The 19920-nt window shown below is 39.1% G+C and overlaps 1 protein-coding gene across 1 annotated transcript in view; it reads right to left on the bottom strand.

The window, feature by feature from the left end:
* Positions 1-5660: 5660 nt before the first annotated feature.
* The window catches only part of OPN5 (opsin 5), a 20896-nt gene continuing 6636 nt past the window's right edge, over positions 5661-19920 (bottom strand). Inside the window, exons 2-6 of the mRNA XM_085320329.1 lie at positions 17336-17455; positions 14608-14778; positions 10724-11058; positions 7608-7852; positions 5661-5724 (exon numbers count right to left, since the gene is read on the bottom strand). Coding sequence (XP_085176455.1) covers positions 5661-5724; positions 7608-7852; positions 10724-11058; positions 14608-14778; positions 17336-17455 — 935 coding nt within the window. The remainder of the gene's footprint in view (positions 5725-7607; positions 7853-10723; positions 11059-14607; positions 14779-17335; positions 17456-19920) is intronic.

Below are 19920 nucleotides of genomic sequence, written 5' to 3'. Positions count from 1 at the left end.
TGCATTGCACCAACTTTGGACTTTGGATCCACTTCATTAGACGTGGAGTTTTGCTGTATGACAGTTCTCTGCAAGTTAGTTTTAGTATATACAATGCAATCAGTACAAAGGAGTCAATACTCGTCTCCCCCAGTAATACAGACACATGTTAATATAAGATAGTATCAACATTTTAATYAGGAATTTTTTCATAAAATCAGATATCAAGACTAAAATTAACCATTGAGAAGAATCTAGAGCTGTAAATCATTTCTGGTAGTGAACTAGTTAATTTGTTCTTGAATATCTATGACAAATCACACCCCAACTCCATCCCTTGACATCTCTTCCAAAGCTCAATTGTTCTTCTAGTCCAGAATGTCTAGTCTCAACTTTTTCTGCTTTAGCTTCAAGCTTTGATTTCTTATTCTATCACCTTCTGAGACTATGAACAATTCCCTTCCTTCATTTACATTATTATTGCCTTAAAGCTCTTTACAGACTAATATAATTTACCCTCAAACCCTTCCTCTTCTAGGCTACTTTGTTTAACCCTGTCATCTTCTCCTTTTTGCTTCCATTGTTAATATGTGATCATTTCTTTTCTTCCATGTTGTATTTCCCCTTAGTTCCTGTAAATCTTTCRTAAGTTTTAAAAATGAAGGCAGCCAGGCAGATTCTTCTCTACATACAAATCAATCTAAAATAATGGCTTGTAATGCAGTATAAAGGATGTTCAGGTGCTTTGGAGGAACACTTTTCAGTGTTGTAAATTGCCTCCATGAAAGCAAAACCCTAAAGTAAGATACCTTCTTGATAAATTTTGCAAGACTGGCACAGAAAGAGCCAGACATTCGCAGCAGCCTCTGAGTTTAGGGTGCTGAGCCTCTTTCTGGCCTCTTTTTCCAACTGAGAAGACCTGTACATTTCAATCTCATACCAACTGTCAACTTCCACTATTTTCTAGATGTTTARTATTTGCACTAACGTAGGATGGTAAAATTTGATGTCATGTAAATATTCTTTGTTACTTAAAATCAGTCCTATACTATTTACCATCTCTGACTGAATTGAGCTCTGTGAAACAATCATTTTTTTTTGATCTGGGCAATCTTTTGTTTATTTGGTATTTCACAAATATTCTTTGTCATTTTGCACAAAGACTAAGTTAAACATTGCCAAATTTTCCTTTAGCTGTTTCAKCCAAAATACAGACTACAGGTCTGTCTTACTGACTCAAGGAGCATACTAAGCCTTTGCTATTTACTYACATTTAAGACTTCCATCTAACTCTTATGGAAGTTACTTGATTTAATACTGAATGTCTCTCTCAAAATAGATCTCTGACAAACTGAGCGGCAATTTTTTAGGTTTTTTTCTTTACCTGCTTAAGACATAAAACTACAGTCAGTGATCAATAAAAAGCACATTATACATGATTAATGAAGAGTCGTTTAGGGCTAGAAATAAAAAATAAAAGCACAAAACTCTGAAACCAGGCATTGTATTTCAAAATATTTTGTTCGGACCTATAGGTTCCACCATCCAGAAAATGAAACGGGCATAACTGAAAAAATGAAGATTAAGCCAAAGAAGACAAATATAGCTCTGTCACTCTATCCACCATGTACTAAATGAAGGGGGAATATAAGCCATCTTGAAAAATGACATAGACATACAAATAATAGAGAAAGCTCCGTATGGGATGCAGAATGGCTCAAAAATATGTGAAAACACGGTGATGATAATGCAGGCCTCCTCCCCTCTTTGCAAAGCCCTAAAAGCAGCATCTCTCCAGAATTTCTAGTTTCAGGTGGCTAGAGGTCCTTCCTTGGGGTTGAAAGAACTACAGAGATATACATGACACTTAGAGGGATACAGGTGTAAAGGAAACTAATCAATCATCCTTCTATCTTGGGAGAGGGGAGAGAGAGAAATGAGTGTTGTAGTGAATATTATTTACTGGAAGCTTCTAACTCAGAGCAAGAGTCATCTGGAATCACCTTGAGCTCAGAAATATACTTTTAAAAACGTCAAAGAAGCTCTCTGAAGGAGACGGATGAAAGCATTTACAGATCCTTTGGTGAACAGGTGGATCCAGTTTCCAGAAATGTCTGAAAGTTCTTAGTAGGAAGAAGAGATGGAAGTGCAAGCATAAAACAGGTGATGCCAAATCACAGAAGAGCTGAGTGCCTGCTCAGKTAGGAACAATTCAGATTTGGTCTCCAAACTAAGAGCACCCTGCTCATTGGAGATGGGACCKCCTCCAAAAGATACTGTCCATACAYAGTCATTCAAGAAAGAAGTTCCACCAAAGAATGCAATTCATTGGCATCGTACCTGTCAATTCATTAATCATACTCTCTTCATATGCTCACATTGACTTACTCTTTCCCTTTGAATGTCACAAAGCCAAAAATCCTCTGCTGCTTGGGATCTTGCAACATAGACCATAAGTCTTTCAAACAAATCACTTCATTTTTTTTTCCTCATTATTTTTATTGGTGCAAAAATAAATCTTGCTTCAGCTAAATAGGTAAATATTCTCTGAAATCTTCAAAAGCTCACTACCATTACTTTCATTTTAGTGCACTGCTTTTGCCAGTTTCTCCTATAAAAGTTTCTGCTTAATTCTCCTACTTGAAGTGTTTCCCAAGTATYGTAAATCTTATCAGCTACCTCTAAAAGGTTAAAAAATTTCCAACTCTATAGAGGAAGATTGAGAGACATTCTACATCTATAACTGTCAATGGCCTAATTAAAAGTCTTCATATCCACATGCTTTACATGATTTCACTGTCTGTAACCTTGAAACACAAATTAGCGACTCAATCTCAGTGGAACTACCTTACCTTCAAGGTCAGATCTTACCCCATGTCCATTATTTCCTTCAGGCCACTGACAGTGAATTCATAYAATGTTTTGATTCTTGTCAGTTCTATATGAACACGCATATAGGATACATATCAAAAGATACATAATTATAGTTAACATTCTTAATAGCATTACTTCCAYTGAAAATCATTTGGTTTGATGTTAACATGTAACACGATGAACTTCCTTAATATAACAAGGAAGCTCAAMTATTGAAAATGCAATAAAGAAATTTTATTTCTGAGTCTTATTCCTTACTCATTCACAGAATTACAGAATGGCTGAAGTTGGAAAGGACCTCTAAAGGTCATCAAGCAAGGTCACCTAGAGCAGGCTGCATAGGACCATGTCCAGATGGCTTTTAAATACCTCCAAGGATGGAAACTACAAAACCCCACTTGGCAACCTTTTCATGTTAATTAGGTTTCACTTGTTGATGCTTTGGCTAATCTCTGGTCACAAAACAATGTAACTTTGAATCTTACAGGACATTCAGAAGACTTGGGTAGAAAATGAGAAATTCTCGGCCTTTTGATGACCTCAGATCAAGGTTACCTGCCTTTGTTTTAGATAATTGGGAAATACTAAACTTAACACACGGAGAGGACAAAGGCATGTACTGAGCATACACGGCAAATGGCTACCCAGCACTTTTTGAACATTCTTCCTCAGTCTATAGATTTCAAATCAGATCAAAATCAATGCTGAAAATTTTACTCCGTAGYAACACCTTTTAAGGAAAAGAGATAATCCAGTTCATCTAATATCAATGAATTGGATGAGATCCATGAGATCTTAGATTCAGAATCTGCTTTTAAATTACAGGACTGTCTGCTTGAAGGTTCATGGTTTTATTCAGAAAAATATCTTTGCCTAAGAATTCACTTGAACATATGCGTAGTATAAACACGTCTCTAWCTTCTACTCAAACTGGAGTCCTATTGCTTCTTGCAGAACAAGACATTACTCAGCAGTGGTGAAATTGGGCCTTCAAACAAACATAACTATGACACTGACTAAAAAATAAGTGTCTTCAAGTAAATCATATGAAACACATTCATGATTCTGGAAGTTCATGTTCAGTTTACTAAATCACTAACCTATTGAAACAGTACATGTATCTAGTACATCATTACCTCTAATGGAATCAAAAATATTTAAGTTTTTAAGTATATGAAATTCAGACCTACCACAAGTATGTGTCCATTCCTGAGCTAACCTCACAGTTGTTTCAAAGAGAGTATAAAACTTTAAAAAGTAAAAAGAAAAGCTTCCTCCACCAAAACTGCAGGAAGGGTTAGCCACAAACTATAAATTGATCTGTCCCAAAATCTGGCCAGAATAGTGAGAACTTATCAGGAACTGCGCTCCAATGAATCTTTATAAGGTCATGGTATGACTGCCTTACATCAGACTTTAATTATGATACGGATATCAGCCAAGGCTTCTCTTGATGAAGAAAGGAATAAAAGCTACAGGAAAGTGGACAGAAAATTGTTAATGGCTTTGTAACCATCTCTGGAAAAATTGTAAATCAAAATGGTAAACATAGAAGAGAAAAAGAAGGGGATGTAAATAATTATGGCACAGATCCAGGGTAACTATTTTGGCTGTCTGATTTACTCTGCAGGTCTTTTCAAGGCATGCTGGTTTTCCATTAAGTATATTAGGGACGACTTGAATGCTTTCTTTAGGAGTGCTGGCTGAACCGTTCCTAATCCTCTTCCTTCCAGGCCTCAGTGCTTAAATAGCAGACACAATTGCAGCTGTAAAGACGTCTGTTCCCCATGCTGTATCCTTTCCCGTGGATTCTCTAATTGTGAGTTTGTATTCATATTTAGAAGCGAGGAAGGATTTGTCTTTTTATGTTTAATATTGACCTCCTAAAAGATGATAGAAAGTACAATATAAGGCAAAAAAGGTCAGTTAGCATTTAAGACAACGAACTGCTTTTTGCCATCATATATCATTAGCTTTCGCTAGCCAAAAATGCAAAGAGATGGACAAAATGCTAGTTTGCCCAATTTAGCTTGTATGGGGCTGAGTCCATTTAGGTTCTGATTTTTGTTACACAGAAATTCATGATTCCGAATTCTTTAAATGAAACTAATATTCGGGTAAGACTTCTTCCCCTCTAACTCACAAATACTGTCCATCTGCGATGCATTTGTGACCACATGAGCATTGCTTCTAAGCTTGCCTTGACTAAAAAAAAAATGTTTTTGAAAAGAAAAGGATTGAAACCAAAGTGGTTTTAAGATGGCTTGTAGCCACAAGGGTTTGGAGGGATATATGATCACAAAGGATAATTAATGGGGCTAATGTTGCTGTGTTTCTCCAGTGGGTGTTTCAGAGCCCTGATAAATCAAGCTCCTGCTCTGATTAGTCCTCTAGGGAATCCTTTCTCTCATGCTCCGGTTCTCCAGTGACTGTAGGAGGAATCTAGGGAGATTAGCTTTAGCAGAGTAAAACTGGCCTTTGTGAACACTTCACTTTTCCATGAGGGGAAAATATCAATTCTGTAAGTGTTCAAGAAAAAAGGAGTAATTTTTCAAAGACTCTCAAGTGAAGCCAAGATTTTTATACAAGTGAACCACCTCTGTTTCTCCTTCCTCTGAGTATTTAAAATGTTTGCCCAGCCCTAATCATACTTYTATAGCTGGTATACAAAAAAAAATACATTGTACATAGGACTAGGGAGGAAAATAAAACTGTTATCATGTTTTCATTTATTTACAGAAAAAGGAACTTGAGACAATATGATTGTTTGTCATCAGGTTTTCATTTGCTGCTCATGAAATGAGCCTTCACACTTCCAGTTGGGTTTCGTTCACYGCTGTCGAATCTCTATGTGCAGATATGGTATACATCCTATAGGGAGGAAGCAGAGAAGTTATATTGTTTACAAAAACAAGCATATAAACTTAATCAGTTCTCAGTGCTGGGAAGTGTTTTTCCCAGAACATTTTGTTCACCACACAGGCCTAGGAAATCTTTCATTCAGCATGAGAGACTAGACGAAACCTCCTTTCTCAGTTGGAGTTAAACACAAATCCAGCCATCCCACACCCTGGAGACCTCCAAACTCAAGACAAAGCCTGTGGAGATGCTGGGGACTATAACGGCATCGGTGTGGAGGGCTCAGGAAAACACCTGTAAATTACTGAGGTTTTCAATAGGTCCCAGAAATCAAGCTGTAAGCCTTTCTCTTCCGTTTAAAAATCAAATTGGTGGGAAGTTGACCAGAATTAGATCTCCTACTTGTGAGGCTGTGGATGGCAGGCGGCAYGGCAGGTTCTTGCTCTGCAGTGAATGAAGGTCCAAAAAGCTATGTAGGGACTATCACTCATCTCCATTTCTGCACACTACATACAGATTTAGGCCTTTAAATTTATTTATTTATTTATTAACCTGAGTCTGAACCCTGTTTTTAAAATATAGCATTTTTCTGCCTATGAGATTGCTCCGGCCTAATCAAGGCCCCTAAAATTATTAGTCTTGTCACCCTGTTTGCCTTGTACAGAAAACAGAGAGAGAGAGAAGGATACTTCAGACTTGTTTCCCATTTGCCTAAAACTGCCAAGGTAAACTGTCACTTAGGCGTCTCAGTTAAATGAATGCAACATATTCGGGCTCTGTATGTTCTGATGCAATAAATCTGAATGTAAGGTTATAGAATGACCTGCTAAGGGAAGTTGTGGAATCTTGAGGTGTTGACACCTTCTCTGGACATTACATTGAAAAAAATGCTAGAATTGGTAAGGAAACAATATGAATGATGAAGTAGGTCTTCATGCTTATAATAGATGCAATATGGAGGCAAAATCCAGGATTTTGAAGTAAATAATTCTCCTGGAATTCTAGGAATTTCCAGTCAGTAAGATCTAGCAGGTTAGCTGTGGCCTTTGTACCAACCTGCACTGTCAGAGTAATAAATAACATTGTCTCATTTTAAGTCTATCAGAAAAGAAAGATTCATGTAACATACCACAGAACTAAGTCAATTTTTTTACTGTATTTACACAGTATTTCCATGAACTTCACTGATGGTCAGTACAGATTTGCCACAAAGATTTAGAAGAAACAGAAACTTATTATGAAATGTAATTACACTTTGTGCTTTTTTTTTTTTTTTTTTTTTTTTTTTGGTGGAAGAGAAGACAGTTTGCCTTTCCCCAAATCCCCCCCTTCCTATTATTATGATAAAAAGATAGATATAACCCCAATCTGATCAGGACAGGAGGGGAATGAACAGCTCTTTGGATTCTGTGTATCTTCTATATAGGAGTGGACACAGACCTTGAATGGTACCTAGATGGTGACTGAGTTACTAACATCTCTCTCTGCTAACTCTGTGGTTGAAAGGCCTGGTATTAAGAGTTTAATTATATACRAATTGAACACTGTTCTCTTGCATTTTCTTTATTGGGAATAGAGGTCATATAAACACCTTCTGGAGGTGGCTTTTATGATGACATTTAAAAAAAAAAGGAAGATAGGAAAAACACCAAATTCAAAGGGATTGTTTCCCATCACATTAATGGACTTACAGTCCTTGTTTCTCTTTGTAAAGCTAGAATGACGTCATGAAGTTTCATAGCAAGAAAGACCCTGCATGGGTCAAGGTCAAAMACAAGAAATAAGATCAGAAGAGCCATGACTCTGGGCAGAACTTATGTTGGGTAAATTTTCAGAATGGCTTTCTAAAGCATTGTGCACTTAAAGATACCTCACTACTCAAAAAAAAAAATTACCTGGATTTATTCAAAGAGCTCTTCTTCTTCAGTGTCTTCAACCCACCTGACCGGCAGCAACCAAACTTACAATCAATGACCTGGTAAATAATCGGGTTGTACATGGCTGCTGACTTTGCAAGCAAAGTTGGTACCACGGAAAACTGAATAGGAACTGAATCCGGCTGTCCAAACGCCGACCACACAGACACCACCGCGTAAGGGATCCAGGCAATGAGGAATCCTGCACAGATCAACATTGCCACCTTGTGAGGGGAAAATAGAAAAGGGAGAAAGGAGTTAATCTAGCAGAATTCTTCTTGCCGACAGCACAGCACACAGCTATGCAGAACGCCAGGGAATGCGCCACAGAATGAAAAAAAWTATGACCCACTTCAGATAAATTTACAGCATGAACAAAACCCATCATGCATTTCACTTCTTTTTATTTAGCTCCTGTTTTCCTTTGACTTCTTACAGAATAGCTAGTGAGTCTGTTAACCCAGACTTTTTAAAAAGTCACAAGGTCAGTCTAAATGTGAGGAAACTAAATGCRATCTCAGAAAATAATAATTTATTGACATCAAATTTAAATTATTTAAGGTGGACAATCCCTTTAAAAATGCAGATTCTCTTGTTTTAGAGCATTTAACATAAAAACGTGAAATTCTTGGAAAACTTTAGAAAGATCTGAAATTATTTGAAATTAATGCTGATTAAACTGGAAACATTTCCTGTAGAGTTTTTCTTTTAGGGGAGTTATTTGAAGAGTYCCTCATTCCTAGTAATTGGAAGAGRCTTTCCTCTCCAATATCCTATTCCAATCAAATTTCCATTGGAATATCCTATTCCAATCAAATACTCCTTGAAACTGTCAAAATAAACAGGTTCTTTTTTTTCCATTTTATAATGAAATTGGCATGCAGCAGGTAAATAAAACGTTGAAAGATTTAATCAAGTGCAAGTCTTCCAAAATCTGGATTCTTTGAAAATCAGACTCCAAACATCATAAAACCAAAGTCTTAGAAGTAGTTTCCAGGGCTGAAATGAGTCCTGATGGTATTTGGGAGTAGGGGATCCTGAGTGTCTCTGCAGGTGAGCTGGTTTAGGAAGGGATATTCCTGTCTATGCCTGTTGCAGCTCTTTCTTCTGAATTACTCACTACAAGGCAGTGAGGGAAGAGCAAAGGGAACTAGGAAATGAAGGAAAAAGAAATTGCAATGCCTTGATCTAATGCAGGGCTGCTTCTCCTCTTATAGGCTCTGCTGATGTTGCATAGATGTTGTCAAAACCTAGTGCAACTGATAACCTGTCATGATGGAAGACATCTGCAAGAGGAGGAAGGAGAAGAGCTTTGCCAAAACAGGTTCATCTTGTGCCTGCACCGGGGGTGCGGTCTGTGGCCTACCTTCCAGTGAAAAAAAAGCCAATAATTTGAATCCTTTTCCACATGGAAAAAGCAAGCATGAAGTCATTCAAGAAGGCACAGACTGCCTCTGGGAATACTCACTACAAGAGAYAGAAATTAATGTGTTTACCTGTATAAACCAGAATTTTAAATTAAAGGCAATTTAATTGAGAGTGACATCTCTAGCACATCATCTAGTTTTTCTTTTGCCAAATCATACTATGGATTTCATACTCCATTAGAAGCTGTAGATGCTTTGAAAAAACAAATGTCTACAGAATATTTGGGTTGAAATTCCTAGCAAATGAGAAATGCACTTCCTTATAATGTCAAGGAATGTAACCATGGAAATATTTAATTTAAATATTAAATAAAATATATGTGGAAGCAAGATTTATGATTCATTTACTTTACCTGAACCAATCTGTCTACACTCAATCACAGCATGACATAGCTTCATATCACATCATGTAATAACACATACTGAAGAGCATATTCTGTCGTATTATACTACCATTGACAGATTATTAGCATCCTGACTGATATTAGCACATGAAYGGTCATTTTGATTCAAGCAATCAGCAGGTTTGCAACACAAAGTCATCAGCAAGCAAAAGCTTTGGGGATATTGCATTGTTCTCAACCTTTGGTTCCACATCTTGATGGCMACATTATTGAGGAGAAAACTTTATGCTCTTTTCTTGTCCATCACTTAAGATACAGTGAATATGAGCCAGGRATCTCAAACTGATCCTGTTTTAGAAGTTGTACTGTGGAGCTGAATGGGTTGTGATGGAGACTTATTTTCCAACCTATATATATCCCAACATCTTTACCAGCTGTATTGGCAGCACCGACCACACTGGTGGCAAGCTGAGCTTCCCAGATATACTCTGGCACAATGTCACTTACTGCCRTATGTTGTATAAATTTCAGTTCAATTCCCCAAAATATAATAAAATGAATGTTTGATCAGTCAAGTAATCAAAGCATGTTGCTTGTCTCCCTCCTGACCAGATTCACAGAGGCTCGTGAATCTTTTACAAGAAATTTCATTTTGCTTATTACAAACCTTCATTTCGAGCAAATTTCTGGCACAATAACTGGTATTAGCAAGGATCATGGCTGTCACCATTGCCAAAAAGAAAAAGAGATTAAATCAGAATGGGAAAATAAGGCATAGACTGAGAAGGAAAACAATTTTTWTCACTTACGTGCATTTTTTCAGCAGTTTATGGCTGAACCTAAATGATAAATTATTCACATAAGAARAATTGCAGTATCATAAGAGTGCCTTTTGTTTATATCTTCATTAACAGAGAACTATAAGCTATCTGAAAAGTAGTTGCGCTTGTCTCAAATATCTTAAAAGAACCCTTTACAGTAGTTTCTGAAAGCTAAAGGAGTTTTATGGTGGCTACAGGGCTACAGAGAGGTGATACAACTTCTATAAGGTCGCATAGGAAGTTTATGGCAGAGCTTCAGACTGAATCGTGATCTCAGGAACTCTGGTGCACCAGTCACAAAATGATGTTTCATCTTTCTTCGTATCCCAGCTTGACAGCATTGAAGAAGAAAGCTGGAACAATCACTTTGAGAGCACTGTCCTATCACTCAACATAGTAGACATAGTAGAGCATTGCTATACTGGGAACTAGATATAGCTGAATTTCTCCAAGGMTACTTTTAGGGTCTAATGAAGCAAAGTGAGTTAAATTTTCCTACTTACCTTAGTCAGCTTCATTTCAAGTATGTGGCTGTTCTGAATCCTGGTATCATAGTGAGCAACCTCTTTGGTGGATGACTTGACTTTTAAAATGATTTTGACATAGGAAAACACAATCACTGCAGTTGGGAGCAGGAGGCAAAAGAAAAGAATACTCAGAATAAAAGCCTGTCCAGCCACTGATGCCTGCGCCAGCCACCAGTCCAGAGTGCAGGAGGTCCCAAAAGGCTCAGGAGCATAGTTCCCCACGCCAGCAAAAGGCACCGTAGCCCAGAATGTAGCATAGGCCCAAATTATTGCCAGACAGATAAAGGCATGGTGTCTCTTTAGCCAGGTACCTGGAAAATAATTCAAGAGTTACGACTGCATATCCACGCGTATTGACACAAACTTGTCTTCTATACATGCTTGTTTGACAACCACTGTAAGGTTCATCTCACCTTCTAAGTATCTACAGAGACACCTGAGCTAGCTACCCTAGGCTCCCTTCATACCTGATGAAGAGAAATAGACACCTGTAGGAAGGACTCCACCTTACATATTTTAGATCTTTACTTTAAGTTGTGTTTAATTACAACYTGAAAAAGTCCTACAAAAGCAATCCAGACAGGTAACTCAGATACAGTCACAGGTATCTTGTCTAGCAGTTTTCAAAACTGCTTTCTGGTGTGTAGAGGTATATTCATAATGGCTATTTGCCAGCTGACATGGAGATCTGACCCACTTTCACGACTTACTTAAGATTTTTGTTCATCCCTTTCGTTGTTCAGCAGAACAACTCACTAGCTGGAATTGTATGATGCAACTTATACGATTTCCTATTCCTGTTGTTATTTATTAGCTGTCTGAAGTTTGATCTCAAGACACTTCTCAACATAAGTCATTAACCCAAGGGACTGAAAGACAAGACTGTATGGAGGAAATAACACACAGGTTTATTTTTATCTTGTCATTCTTTTCCTATCTTTCATCTGCAAGAATAAGCATTGTACTTAGCCATGTACATGAGAGACTGATTTAAAAATAGAYTGTAGTATATAAGTAGCAAAAATTKATTACTCTTATTAAGCTCTGTGAAATCAAAAACTTTCCCACTTTGTGGAATACTGCATGAATACAGAATATGCTATAGGTCCTGTCTTGGAGAACACTATTGAATCTAAATGTAGAAAAGTTCTTACTTCACACAGCAAGAAAGGCAAATTATAATCCATCTCCCAGATTTCACATGCGGTTTGTCCGTCAGAACAGTTTCCCAAGCAAGCGAGTACTCATGAACTAGGTATAACCTTAATTCTGTCATCTTAACTGTATTCCTCACTAGCTGGGCTAGTGCCTGAGGGCTAGAGTTCACACCAAGAGTTTTGAGAAGTGCTATGTGTTTCCTCACCCCAAGCACTATGCAACATGTCCTTTATATACACACACATATATATATATACATATATGTGTGTGTGTGTGTATGTGTGTGTATATATATCTGCCAAATGATYCCCACTCACCAGCGCCAGCAATTCCTCAGGTACATATGGTCAGAAGTATTTGTGAGAGATGTTTTCACATTTCCTTGCCCACCGACTTTATTAAATGCTAACGACAGGCACAGTGTTGTGGGATGTATTGACTCACTGCCCATCTTACATACAACCCTATTTCAGGTAATAAAAGCTTCAGCTTATCATTTATATTCAACATATTGGATTCACATAGGAATTACCAAGTGACATTCTATGACTTACGTGGAAACTCAGACTAAAATGTTATAATAGCTCCTTTTGCCTTAAGCTCTAATCTGTCTCCATTCCCCAGCCACTGACACAAAAACAACAGCAGTTGGGTAGCTTTCTTGAGGGTTTGAGAACGACTTAAAATAAAACCAAAGCAAAACAAACCACTTCAATTTGAATGCAAGCAGGTGCCTCTTCTCCAGCTGAATTTACCTCTCGAGATCGCTCGAAGGACAACGAGCACTGACGTATGCAAACGCAATGCCTGAGAGGAAGGAGGGAGGTTTGTTGCATTCAGGTGGCAAAACTAGAGAAACAGTAGCACTAGGACCTAAAAACTGGCATTATTTTCATAGTTATTGTGAAAAATTTCACATGGAAGGAACAGGCAGCAAATCCTAGGCCTCGGGAACGGGAACCTGACCAACAGTCTTAACACATAAAATGGTTACATTAAATGCATAGACTGAATTTGCTGCCTCTTTACTGTTCTCCATCATTGTGTTTAGACAACCATGATCAGATAGCACTGGACAAAAACGATTTCAGTGTTCTGTCTCTCTTGAACTCAGATGTCGTGTTAGATACGTAAATTCGTTCTATGCACCAGAGAACTAAGTTGATAATACCCTCACAAGAAGAGAACTGAAATCCTGCTAAATGTAAATGATGTAGGTAAAATTCAGAAAATGAGATGTTCCCTGCATTCAGATTTAGGAAAAAAAAAACAAAAAACAAAACAAAAAAAAGCACACCCACAGACATTCCAAGATCTATGATGGCAGATTGCAGRGCAGTGCCACAGCTTTTAATTGACGTAACACTCAGCTATTGGACAGACCAGCTTACTCATACTTCCTACCTGAAAACATTTCTTAATATTTAACATTGCATGACTGATACTCATGTCATTACAAAGGGATCCAYTGCATGTCCCTCAGTCACATACGCATGGTGCTTCTCATACAAAAAGTCACTTTAAGGATTCCTCTTATTTTGTTGTGGAATTTGTCTTTTCCAATGCAAGAAAAATAACTTTCCAAACTYGGCCAAAATCCTTTAACTGGGAAGAATGGAGCATATAATACTTCATATTCAAAAGTGATTTAAGATATTGATGGATATGTTGATAACAGCTTTCATTGCTAAGTTCATTTCATCCTCTCGAGATCCACCTCCACATTAGAGAGACAAYATATTTATTATGTCCTACCGGATAGCCAAATCTTGTAGATGCTTTAAATACCTTCCACTTATCTTAAAGGAATTTAGGCACCTAAAGAGGAACACTGTTGTGTCATGCCGTAAGACCCTGCAAGATGTGCAGTGTTTGAATTTGCTAACTTCAACAGGCCTTGATAGGCACAAAGTGGTTTATCCATGTGCAGTTTCTAAAACTCAAGGCCTCCATGTGCAATTACTGAAACTCATGGCTTATACTGGCAATAGAGGGACAACAGTGAAGGGAATATGACCAKCAATACAAATTTAGTTGAGACTACTTGGGCCATGAAAATATGTTTCTTTTATCTGTGTGTTCCTCCTTCTACTTACCAAAAGCATTTTGAAGAGYTTAAGGATAATTTGAGTCTGGAAAACTTGCAATACAGTGACAGGATAAAAATCTTAAGATGCCTAACTTATCCAAGAAGAGGTTAAGAGCACAGCTTTAGTGGTGGTGCAGGGCTTATGCAATTTAGCAAAAAAAGTGTAACAAGATCCCATAGCTGTGAGTTGAGTTTGAACTGGTCATTTTCCTGAACATTGGTTCGTGGACTAATYGACCGTCAGTGCTACTTACTCACCAGAACTTTACATCTTAAATTGGAGACTTTCTACTTTCCTGATAACATGATCTAATTCAAGAGAAGTTCTGATTTTGATCCAGAAATATTTGACAAAATTCTAGCCTATATTATGCAGAAAGTTGGCATAGATGATCAAAATAGTTGCTTCCGGTCTTAGGAATCCTTCACTATTTTATTTGCATTTGCTATATATTTGATTCTTCTCTTATTTCACTCTACTTGAGAGCAGAAAACAATATGCAATTSTTTTGTATTCCTTACCCTGTTTGCTCACAAATCTAATAGCCTAGAGCTTCTTGGAGGGGAGGAAAGGGGAGATGTAGTGTCACTTAATATAGTTTTTCTTTCGTACCATAAGACAAATGACAGATTTTTAGATATCTATCCAGGCTGACAGCTGTCATGGTAATAAGGCTCCCACAGCCAAAGAAGAAACCAGCCCATCCGTACCAGCGGCAGCCCATCCATCCAAACACCCAGCGGTGAGAAAAGAAGGAAATGATACTGAAGGGTTTTCCTACAACTTCAAAAGGAGAAAAAAAAATGTCAGCTGAAATCCATCACTGCTTAAATCAGAAAATTCAGAAAAGCAAAATCCCCCTTTGCCCAAAGCTGATACCAGTAAAAATGCAGAAATGTGTTAACTCTGTAAAATGAAGAGGGGACTGCAGGTATAACAGATGCGATGACTTACGTGATCCCCATCCACAGGGCTTAGCCTAATGAAGCTTCACTGTTGCTTCACTGTGCAGACCACATGCTGCAGAGGAGGTGGCTTTAAATTCCTGCCATATGCATTTCCTAGGTCACCCTCAGCAAGTCACCTGGCCACAGTGACTCGTTACTTAGCCATCGAAAGGCTACTCGAAGGGAAACACCTAACTCTTTTGGAGATGCTGTCCTAGTAGCTCGCTAGCTCAGTTCTCCATTTGTAAAAGTGGGTGATGCATTATGGAAGAGGTTAGATTAGATAAYATATTGTTCCATTCTGACCTTATAACAGCCTAATATTACTCATATTTTTCCCAAGTATTGTGAGAATGAGTAAGTTCAGACATTGGAAATTTCTAGTTGGAAATCTCCACCTCCTAATATTTATTATTTATTTCTTCATCTCAAACTAGACACAAAAAAAAAAAAACGGAATAGAAGAGAAACTCAATTTAATGGAAGAGCAAACTCAAAAATTTATGCTTTAGAAACATCAACATGTTTTCAGAATGCTTCATTTCTCCCTATGGGACCGACTTGAAATGCTGAAAAGCCTGAACTTATTGCAGCACTGAACTGCAACATTAAAATAGTATTTAACGTTTAACTTAACCTTCCTGTGACTGCATATTCCTGTAGGCACATTGCTGGAGCATCTCAAGCAACTGAGAGCATCTGCGCGTTTCCCTGGCTGAACTTACAGTCTGCAATGTCAAGGCAGCTCAGTGAATTCCTTTATGGAAAGGGTGCTTCCAGGGAGCATGGCACACAGGAAAAAAAAWAGTCTCTCAAACTACAATTCCCACAAGGCACCTTTCTGATGGAACTAGGGACACAAGTTTCTGTTTTGTTGAAGTCATCTTAAGTGAAATATTTTGGATGGTTCTGTAGAATATTCCAATTTAGATTAAACTGACCTGAAAGTAAATATTCCATTTCGTTCTCAACAGAAAACTAAAACATTTCTACTCCTGTCTAACACGCTCTAGGTGACCCTGCTGAGCAGGGAGGTTGGACTAGATGATCTCCAGAGGTCCCTCCCAACCTTACTGATTCTGTGATTCTGTGTACATCTTGCAGAAAAGGGTCTTTGCTCCATCCTAAACCCATCATTCTGAAAATCCCTGAAAATGAGACATTTTTAAACAACATATTTTGTCATTCTTTTCCTTCAGCATAAGCCTTCAAAGAAAATTATGCCTGAGCCTGAAGCACTTTATCAAATCATATTTATAGGCTTTTCTCCAAGCAGAAAGGGTAAAAATGTATGTTCCTTTTCAAGCAAAAGCTGATCTATGAAATAAAGGCTTCAAGAAAAGCAAGATCTAGGGTAAATCCCAAGAGTCAGCAACTTAAATAATATAAATCATTGTCAGCTGTAAAGGAAACCACATTTAATTTGCACAAAACCAACTTCTCTGCAGCAGCACAGGAGTCAGAGCTTCACATTAGTGAAAAATGAGCCTAATTTTGTTTTAAACAATCAGCTAGTGCCACCCTGTGGAAATCTACAGGAAGCAGGTCCACATCAGCTTGCTTCTTGAACGGGGGACCAARCCAAGTGTGTGAAATCTAAAGATTTTGGAAGGAGTCCCATCTCCAATAGATCCAACACAGAGAACACATCACATTTCTTAAGTCAACATCTTCATTAACAAATAAAAAAAGAAACAGAGAAAGAAATGAGAGAAAAAGTACGCATGGCTTCACCAATCACAATTATTTTTGATTATAAATCTTCTATACATAGATAAATTGAAATCCCCAAGGAAGAGAAGGTGACCAAGATCACATGGTACGTTGCTGACAAACCTAGAAAGAGAAACAAGAAGAGCTTGTCCTAAGAGAGCAATCCTAAACCTGCTGTAGTTTGTATGTTAACAGTTTATATGGTTAAGGGTTATCTCTTAATGTTCTTTACACCCTCAGATTTGGCTAGATATAGATTTCTGAGGCACCCGGATCCCTYCTACAACATCTTGCGGCAAGAAAATACCATTTTTTCCAACTATAAAAAAAGAAAAATGGRRRAAAAAAGTTGTTTTGYGCTTATCATATCAGGATGCACATGGGAGCTATCTTTGAAGGCCTGCCCAGTGCCAAAGTGAACAGGAGTTTTACCCAAGTCAGGAYTGGTAGATTCAACCTTATTTTTCCCTATGTACTTACCAATTATTTCTATCAAGTTGTTCAGGAATACTTTTTTTCCTGTCCTTCTCTTTCACTTATATACAAATAATAGTACATACAAACAACATCAGTGGCAAAGGCATTTGGGGCTCCTCATGACTTCCAGAGGAGCTTCTCATGCTGCTGCCAAAAAGAATGGTAGGAAAGTAAAAATGAATAAAAATAAAACATCAAATTACCTGAAATGCCCAGATCACACACTGCCAAATTAACAGTCATTATCTCAGCAGGTCTTAGCTTCTTTTTTCTCTTTAAAGACATAAAAATAACATACCCATTTCCCAGAGTTGAAAGAATCCCTACAATAAAAAAAAGAAAAACAACTAAATTAGGATTCTCCTCAAAAACAGTAATATTATATCTACCTTGTGAAATTCTCTGGCATTTTCAACCTGAATCAATAGTCTCAGAGTTAGGCCTTTTAATTGAAAACACGATCRTCTCTTCCTCATTATGTAGCCCATAAAGACATCTACCACAAACCTCTCCCTCTCACAACAAATGTTATTTTCCCTTTTGTAGCAGGCCGTTGCTTTTACCAGCTGAGCCTGCACAGTTATGGATTGAATGCATGTAGTAGAAACCCCGTATTTTTTCTGTTCTCATCAACTCCATTTGTCTCATGCTTGTTTAAACAACCATAGCGATGAAATTCAGCTGTCAGTAGTTGTGAGAACCAACCTTAATTTCAATAAATGCCAGAACAGAAGGTTGAGAGATACGTTTCTAAACCAATGTCAGTTATTAATATTAATATCRCATCACAAGCCTTACAATAGAAATTAATTTCTATGGTAAGATGAAAGAAAAAATAGAGAAAACATCTGATTTTACCTTCCAGCTGAGCTCACTGCATGAGGAATCATGCTCTGTTCAGGCTGGTTGGACTTTCTTACCCGCTGGCTACCACCCGAGGACTCAAAACTTTGCCTGCAAGCAGCTAACCTACCATGGAGCTATTGCACTGACACCAGGAGCTATGAGCTTTCCCACCCCCTWCAAGTAAGCTATTTCTTCACCAGCTAATATTTGAAAGAGTTTGAAGCTGGCCTGGATGTTTTGCAGGAGAAAAGCAGCAAAGGACATAACATCAGTTCAAGAAAACAGAGTATAACAGCAGATCTACCCCCAAAAGAGTCCTAAATAACCTCGCTTTCCTCTGACGAAGAGGCAGCCAAGTCAATTCTCGAAGTGCCTCCCAGCTTTCACATTGCCTTGCTGGTGCAAACTGCTTAACAGACAGTTTGCACTGTCCGTCCATCCTCCTCCACCACGCCCCCCAAAATGTGGCACATCCCTCAGCAAAATGGCAACAGCCACTGCAAAACCCATCCCAGCAGAGAGGTTTTCCACTGGAGATCGCAGGGCCATGATCTCATTGCAGTCACRGAGACATGGTGGGATAGCTCMCATGACTGGAATGCTGYCATGGATGGCTATGTGCTTTTTAGGAGAGACAGGCCAGGKAGGCRAGGTGGTGGAGTTGCTCTTTATGTGAGAGAGCAACYGGAATGCATCGAGCTCTGCCTAGGGGTGGAGGAGGAGGAGGCAGTTGASAGCTTATGGGTAAAGATCAAAGGGCAGGCCAACAAGGAGGACACTGTTGTGGGTGTCTACTACAGGCCACCTGACCAGSAAGAGAAGGTTGATGAGGCCTTCTAYAGACAGCTGGAGGYAGCCTCATGACCACAGGCCCTGGTTCTCATGGGGGACTCCAACCACCCTGACATCTGCTGGAGGGACAACACAGCAAGGCACAAGCAGTCCAGGAGGCTCCTTCAACACATCGGTGATAACCTCTTGTCACAAAGGGTGGAGCAGCCTCTGAGGAAGGGTGTCCTGCTGGACCTTGTSCTTACCAGCARAGAGGGACTGGTTAGAGATGTGAAGGTGGGGGRCAGCCTTGGCTACAGTGACCAKGAGGTGGTGGGGTTCAGGATCCTGCAGGAAAGAAGTAWRGCAACAAGYAGGATTGCAACCYTGGACTTCAGGAGAGCGGACTTTGGGCTCTTCAGAGACCTRCTTGGTGGAGTCTCACAGGTTAAGGCCCAAAAAGGAAGGGGGGTCCAGGAGAGCTGGCTASYAGTCAAGCATCACTTCCTCCAAGCTCAAGAACGGTGCATCCCTATGAGTRAGAAGTGCAGCCAAAGGGGCAGGAGACCTGCATGGGTGAGCAAGGAGCTCCTGGCCAAATTCAGACAGAAGAAGAAAATACACAGACTGTGGAAGAGGGGACAGGCTACTTGGGAGAATTAAAGAAATGCAGCCAGAGTATGTAGAGATGCTGCAGGAAGGCTAAGGCTCAGCTGGAATTGAGTGTGGCAAGGGATGTCAAGGACAACAGGAAGGGCTTCTTCAAACACATCAGCAGCAAGAGGAGGACTTGGGAAAATGGGGGCTCACTGCTGAATGGGGCGGGTGACAAGGGATAGAGAGAAGGCAGAATTACTGAATGCCGCCTKTGCTTCAGTCTTCACTGCTAAGGGCAGCCCTCAGGAATCCTGCAGCCTGGACGTGAGGGAGAAAGTCTAGAGAAGTGAAGACTTTCCTTTGGTTGAAGAGGATAGGATTAGAGACCTTCTGGGCAGGCTAGACATTCACAAATCCATGGGCCCGGATGGGATGCACCCACGGGGACTGAGGGAGCTGGCGGATGTTGTTGCCAGGCCGCTCTCCATCATCTTGGAAAGGTCCTGGAGAACTGGAGAGGTGCCTGAGGACTGGAAGAACCCCAGTGTCACTCCAGTCTTCAAGAAGGGCAAGA

The sequence above is a fragment of the Rhea americana genome, unplaced genomic scaffold (assembly GCF_003343005.1).
Source record: "Rhea americana isolate MKP2758 unplaced genomic scaffold, rheAme1 scaffold_63, whole genome shotgun sequence".
Taxonomy (NCBI): Eukaryota; Metazoa; Chordata; class Aves; order Rheiformes; family Rheidae; genus Rhea; species Rhea americana.
This window is presented reverse-complemented; position numbering and strand designations above follow the sequence as displayed.